At 45.7% G+C, this 6851-nt stretch overlaps 1 protein-coding gene and 1 long non-coding RNA gene across 6 annotated transcripts in view; one reads left to right on the forward strand and one right to left on the reverse strand.

Annotated features, from left to right (window-relative positions):
- The first annotated feature begins 224 nt into the window (after window positions 1–224).
- LOC142828070 (uncharacterized) lies at window positions 225–2509 on the forward strand. The gene is made up of 2 exons (XR_012903010.2): window positions 225–1364; window positions 2232–2509. It is a non-coding gene; the product is annotated as an uncharacterized LOC142828070 (long non-coding RNA).
- A 1876-nt stretch (window positions 2510–4385) lies between these two features.
- The window catches only part of MEIS1 (Meis homeobox 1), a 145308-nt gene continuing 142842 nt past the window's right edge, over window positions 4386–6851 (reverse strand). For 3 of the 5 annotated variants that reach the window (XM_006114089.5, XM_006114090.5, XM_075925570.2), the window contains exon 12: window positions 4386–5908. In XM_006114089.5, coding sequence (XP_006114151.2) covers window positions 5625–5908 — 284 coding nt within the window. In that variant the 3' untranslated portion in view covers window positions 4386–5624. The remainder of the gene's footprint in view (window positions 5909–6851) is intronic. The other 2 variants (XM_006114091.5, XM_006114094.5) reach the window with 1 other exon arrangement.

The raw sequence follows: 6851 nt of genomic DNA on the forward strand, positions 1-6851 counted from the left end.
AGCGCTCAGCTCGGCTTCTGGGAGTGAATGTAAAAGCTCCGAGGTGGGGGTGGGGGGATCGCTGGCCGGGCTCCAGGCACACACACACCTTGCGGGGGATTCCATCCGACACAAAGAGGCTGCCCACACTCCGGCAAGCAGAGGATCAAAGGTAAGAAGCTGCCCCTCCCTCTCATCCTGACGGCGCCTAAAGCTCTCTTTGGCACTAGAGAGGGAGCCGTCGGCCCAGCACTGCTTCGGTGGCTGTACCTGCCTGAATGTGCTCTCCTCTGGACAACTGCCCGCAGAGAATAGGATCAGAAGAAGAGTCTTTCCCCCACTCCCGCTGTAGGGCAAGGATGTGCCTGCTGGAGGGGGGGGGGGAGAGAGAGGAGGAGAATGCCGCCGATAGACAGGCGAGTTTTAAAAGTAAAGTCTTTTCCCTCCGGGGCTTTCACCTCCCTTCTCTCGGGGAGTGATGCAAAGTCAGTGCCCGGTCAGTGTGTGTAGACAGAACGGATTGAGCTCCGACTCCATGAGCGCTCCTGCGCGAGTTGCCTCGCAAACTACCGCGCCCCGCCCGTGGCTCTGGCTGCAAGCTCATGTGCTCCTTGCCAGCCCCCAGCGTCCTTTCTGAGAAAAAGGCCAAACCCCCTCCTGCCGAAAGTCCGTTTGGCATCTGGTCTGGACCCCCTCCCCCTTCCCGCAGTAAGAGAAACTCTTCCTCCCCTCCCCCTCTTTGCTCGCCAACAAGGTGACCCGCTTTTCTACAGCCGCGCTTAGCACAAATGACCCTTCCTTGGAGAGTGATTAGCCAGGCAGGGCGGCCCTAGCTAGACCCCCACGGAAAGCACCGATCGGTGGCTCCTTCCAGACGGCCCCGCATCCCGCAGTGCCCCCCTCTCCACTGCCCCTCAAACGCTGGCTGGGAATTTTTGCTCCTCGGCTCCTGTCACCACCTGGCCCTATTTTTGTTCCCTCCTCTCCTCCCCTGGCCCCGCGCTGGGAAAGGACCGGACTGGGCCGCCGGGCCGGAAGGGGGCCAGGTCCAGCGGGCGGCGCAGCGATCTGAATCCAGCGAGCGGCACAGCTGAGCGGCCTGGGGTGAAGGGCTCGCCCCGCGAGGGGGCTGGCGCGGCGGCAGGCATCTAGCGGGGCGCCGGGAGGCCGCCCTCCGGGCCAGGCAGCGGCAGCTGCCGCCCTCCGCCCGCTGCGAACGCCGAGCTCCCGGGGCTCCCCCGCGTAAAGCGCGGCGCGGCTAAGAGCGCCGGGGCTGGCCGGCTGGGGAGGGCAGGGTGTCAAACGAAGCACATGGCCTTAAAGTTCATGGCCGCGGCTCCTTCCTCCCCCCGCCCCATTGCCGGGATTCCTGCACCCCCCGCCAGGTAGGCTGAACTCATTCCAGGCGATCCCCAGCCTCTCCCCCACATCAATGTGCAAGGAACAGTGTGTGTGTGTGTGTAGGGGGGTTGCTCTCTTGCCGATGAGCGGAACATGCCCCCCTCTCAGCCGGGGGGAGCGAGAGAAGAGCCCGACGGGGCCCCGGGTCCGGGGGATCCGCTGCAGTGGGGGGGTCCCCCTCTTGGCGATGGGAGACGCGAGCTGCTGCGGCGGGCGGGGGATCCCCTCCCTGCATCTCCTCCGCTACGCGAATCCCGGGGTCCCCCGTGTTCCCAGCGCCCGCGGGCGGGAGCCCGACTCTCGGGGCAGGGGAATCCGAGGCTCCGGGGGAGCCGAGTCATTTTTCCAAATGCCCGAAAGAGGGCAGTCGAAGCTGCGGTTGCACAGACCGAGAGGGCGCAGGAGGAGCTGCCGCCGAGCTCTTCTCAGCCGGCCAGAGAGTTTTTGTTGTTTTTAAAACCTACCAGCGCGGTTCCCTCTTTCTGCTCCTCCCGCCCCCATATCGCTCTTAAGCGCCTGCTCAAGGTGCGGAGAACACGCAGCTACGTGCGGAAAGGAGTGCGCACCCCGCACCCAGCGGCAAACCCAAGGAGGGGGGGAGGTCAGTCCCGATCACTTGCTGCTTCCAAACTCAACCCAGCATGCCGCCCTGCTGGAAAATACCTTGTTGGCCTGGCCATGAAGGGCTGAGGGGGAGGGGGGAAAGTCAGGAAAAAAAAGGGCCTCCCTAGCTATTTGTTTCCCCCTCTGTTGGGGCAGATCGCGGCGGATGAATTGCAAACTGGTTGCCAAAATCCCCCCCCCCTTTTTTTCTCTCTCTCTCTTCACCCACCCCCCTCTCTCTTTTGCAGCCTTTGAATGTGGGGTAGCTAGGAAACAGCGAGCAGCCTGCGAAGACGGAATTTCCAACGTGTAAAATGTTCTTAACGGAGCCATTGAGAGAGTGCAATAAGGCGTGAGGGGGAACTAATCTCCCCATTTAAATGTTTGTGGCAATTTTATCTAAATGAATTTTAATGCTAAACGAGGGATAATTCCCTATTTGTAACCCGTTTACTTCTCTTTCCTGTGCCTCCAAAGCCGTCTAACATCACGCGATGAACAACAACAATAAAAATACTGTCAAGCATATTCTTCGTTTTGAATGTGTTATAATTACAGCTGATTAAATGTCTCGGGATCGAATAGTGTTTTTAATCTGAAATGTACCAAACTCCCCTTACCCCTCCAAAAAAAGTCATATTCAGGAAGGAGCCTTTTGTGAGGCTTCTCCCCACCCCTAAGAAAGGCACAAACGCGTGTGCTCTTTGTTTGCTGCAGGGCGGTTTGTTTTTGTCTTTTAGGAAACATTAAAAGAGAGAGCGAGAGAGAGAGGAAGAAGAAGAAGAAGAGAAGAAAAGCAGCAGCAAACCCAGCTCTGAGCATTCCCATTTTGGCACAGAACTGACATTATTATAAACTAACGAGGCTGGATCAGAAATGTGCAATCGGTAGAATGGCCCTTTAAAAAGCTATGAGGGGGAAATGGGGAAGAAGGGTGAAAAAAACAGAAGGGAGGAGAAGAGGTGGGGAAAGACCCACTGATTGATTTTCTGAATTCACTGGGCTCCAGAAGCCAGCCTGACCCTCAGCTGCCTTTATATTCCTCAATTAACTCCCCCTTTTTAACCAGCACCAGGCACACTATACATCCAGTGAGTGGATTCTCCACCCTGTGGCCCTGGGGTAGCTAGGATAAAGTCAAGTTTACTAGTGTAAACCCCCTCCAGAGGTAGTGGAGGATCAGTCCCATGGAGTCTTTTGCTGGGACCTGACTGTAAGCAGTGGGGGAGAAATGGATGGTTAGTAGTAGTTTTAAAACACATTTATTATTTAATGGAAAAAGTAAACAAATGGCCATTAACTGCTAGTAACCACCTATCAGGAGGGATTCCAATCCAGAGGACTATTTCCAGACTGAACGCAGCTCTCTCTTCTAGATTGGGTTTTAAAAAAATCCTGCTCTGGGAGTAAGAGTGGGGAGGCTTCTGGTTAAAGGTTTATTTTAATGTCACAAAAGGGAGGTGTATTTAGAAGGGAGACTTTTGAAGCACACGCCAATAAACAAAAGGTGAAAGGGCACAGAACTGCTCCAGCAGGTAGGCCAGTCAATCAAATATCACCTACTAAACCCACCGAATAACTGGTTCCTCTTTTCAAATAGAAAATAGAATTGTTCAGGGCGGGTTTATGGGGTGACATCTATTTGACTGGCAGGTTTTGCTAGCCCCGGTTCAAACACTACCTTTTGTTTATCAAGCAATCACTAGAGGTTTTGGTTTTTTTTATGAATTTGTCTTAATTAAAAATATTTGTATATTTTCCTTACCCTTAGGAAATGCTTTTTATAGCTGTGATTTTATTTAAAGAAAATTATAAGGTACTGCAGCCTAAACATGTTATTTTGTACTATTTAACTAGTTGGCTGCAGTGCAGAAAGTACAGCTGTACTGGAAAATTGGTTAATGATCAGTCTTCAGCCAATCAGAGCACAAAACTTACTTATGAGCATTAGATTTAAAAAGTCTATCATCCTTAGTTTGAGTAGTTAATTTACTTATAAATATGCACTTATTTCATGCAAGGTTTTAAATTTTTTCTAAATACTCAGTTAAAGAAAGAAATTTAAATCCATCAATGATTCAAGTAATGTAAATAAGATATTAGAGATGTAATTCAGGGAGAATTTAAAATATGCATCTAATATTCTGCAGCTAATACTCTTGGATGTTAAATTTTTGCAGTTATTCTGACAATTTACAGTGTAAACTGTCAGAAGGTTTTTTTTTAAAACAGAGTAGCATTACTTTTAAATAATGTATTATGAGTGATATTTAAATAGCAATTATAAGCCAATCTTTTTTAAGTTTAATCTTACAGATTTTGGGTTCACATATTACTAGAAAATCATTACAAATATTTTGAGGGGGGGCAGCAAACAAATTTTCCAAGCAGTGGAGTCAGCATGACAAAAAATAATTTGTTTTTATTTTAGATTCAGATTTCATTACTGCACTCAGACTACTACAACTGGGCTTTGAGTTATTATACAATCCAAACTGTTTCAATCAGAAACTCTAAGACTCAGTGTGCAATGATTATTATTAATAATAATTAGCTCCTTGGTTTCTTGATAGAAAAAAGGCTATCAACAAGCATTTGTTTAACCACAACAAAAAGTATAATTAGCTTATCCCACTTAGTAAATCTGTATGCATGCCAACTCATACCAAACTGCTACTTTTACAAAAAATTGCAATAATACAGTTCATTTTTCCAGTCCTTTTTGCACAAAATTTATTTACAATGTATACATAAACGCTCCATGAAGGGACTATGGAAAAATGCACACGACTGATGCTTTGCCCAGAAATAAAGTCAACATATTAAAAATAAATCTTCAGTTCATGTTTTGAGCTGCATAAAACAGGAAGTGATGTATAAGTGTTGCTGAATGGGGACAATGATGCTCTGATGTGACAATTAGGCTTCAAATACACTGCCTTTTGGTTTCCATGCTTCCTCCTACCAGTCTCCTTAAGACACTGCCTGCAACAGCTGATTAATCATTGTTGATGACTGCAGTTTTTCCCATCCTTCCCGATTTACATCTGTTCAGACCAATTCAAATATGGTGAGTAAATGAATTAGACATGCAAATTCATGCCCCAGGCTAGAGAGAGAGAGGAAGGAAGGAAGAAAGAAGGAGAGAGAGAGAGAGAGTGAGAGTGTGTGTGTGCATGGCTGAAATCCTAGGATAGAAGAAAGATTCTTTTGCCTGACATAGTTATTTTAATGCTCTAAAAATCCTGCAAATAAGCCATTTCTGTCATTTGCAGGATAACTGTAAGGCTTTTTAACATAAGGAGGCTTCTGGAGGAAGTGAAGAGCTATGGAAACAACACACATAGTGTGGAAAAATTTCACATTTTTTTAAAAAAATCTATAAGAAACAACGTAATATGGATAACAGTATAATAGCATTTTACAATATTTCACTCTTTGTTCTCTTCATGTCTTAGATCATTATTTAGCATGTCCCCAGAAGTTGACTTCAGATGGTGTTTCCTGCTTTCCAGGGTCCCTGGGAAGAATAGGATCGTTCCTTGGTCCAAAGTAGATGCCAAGAATGGAACTCCATAGTCATTGCAGAAAGACAATATTTGAAGTCTGTCGTCATTGCAGACAATGCATATTCCCTTAAGCTACTGAGCATGAATGTCCATCACTTGTCCACTCATTGCTGGGTCTCCTGTATTAAGCATTGTGGGGCTAGATGCTGACATTGGCATTCCAGGGTGGGGTGGTCCTCCATGCATCATCATTGCTGGGTGGTGAGGATGTCCAGGAATGTAGGTATGCATGGGGGGCCCATGACGCAGCTGAGCAGGATGTGGGGGCATCTGGGGTGGGGTATAATTTGGCTGTCCCATATTCATACCCATTGGACTACCCCGAGACACATAATCCCCTGGCATACTTTGCAGTCCTGTGAAGGGGAAAAAAAGAAAAACTTGTGGTTATCATTATAAGGTACATAAAGGTAGCAATTCTATTAAATAAGGCCTCGAGGCTGCAAACACTTATGCAGAATTAACTTTACCCATGCAAATAGTCAGATTTAAACCAAACGTACTATACATATGAGCAGAATTAGGTGTGTACATGTTTGCAAGATTGGGACCTATGTATTCATAAGTTGCAATAAAGCAACATGATGTAAATTACTCATGTTTTTTTAATTTGGAGTATTTTAGAAGAGTTTATTTTAATGAAATAATACAATTTAAACCAAAAGCATGTACATACACAATTACAATTTAACAAATCTAACAAATGCCATTAATAGTAGCAACATTTCATGCTATATATGTTCGAGTTACTCAAGTATAAAACTGAGAACCAAACATTGCTCTGTTCTTATTCTGACTAATACAGACTTCCTCCATATAGCCTTGGTCAAGTCACTCAATCTATTTTCCTTATTTCCCCATTTATAAAATGAGAACGTTATTTAATTCATAGGACTATTGCAAAGAATTAATAGATATGAATTAATTAAGTGCTTTGAAGAGAAGTATTAAATAGTGTCAAGTGTTGTTAAGTGTTTCTCATTTATATAGCTTGCTCACACCATTATTTCACAAGATAAAATAGAGGGAAATGCACTTTTGGTTGTTCAAACACACTCAATATGAGTACACACAATGTTAAACAAAGGCTTCATATGAAGCTGAAATTGATAGGATTACTAAGAGTGATTGTTAAATCAAACCTGTATTTTTAAACACATAAAAAATCAATAACAGTTATCAATTAATTCCTTCTCTGTGACTACTTTTGTCTGAAAAAAAAATCAGACACAAAACTCAGTCAACCTTTCAGTGATTTTTAGAACAATAAGAAAAATTGGACCTAAAACAATAAACCTC

The sequence above is a fragment of the Pelodiscus sinensis genome, chromosome 3, assembly GCF_052426305.1.
Source record: "Pelodiscus sinensis isolate ZL-2025 chromosome 3, ASM5242630v1, whole genome shotgun sequence".
NCBI classification, from domain to species: Eukaryota; Metazoa; Chordata; order Testudines; family Trionychidae; genus Pelodiscus; species Pelodiscus sinensis.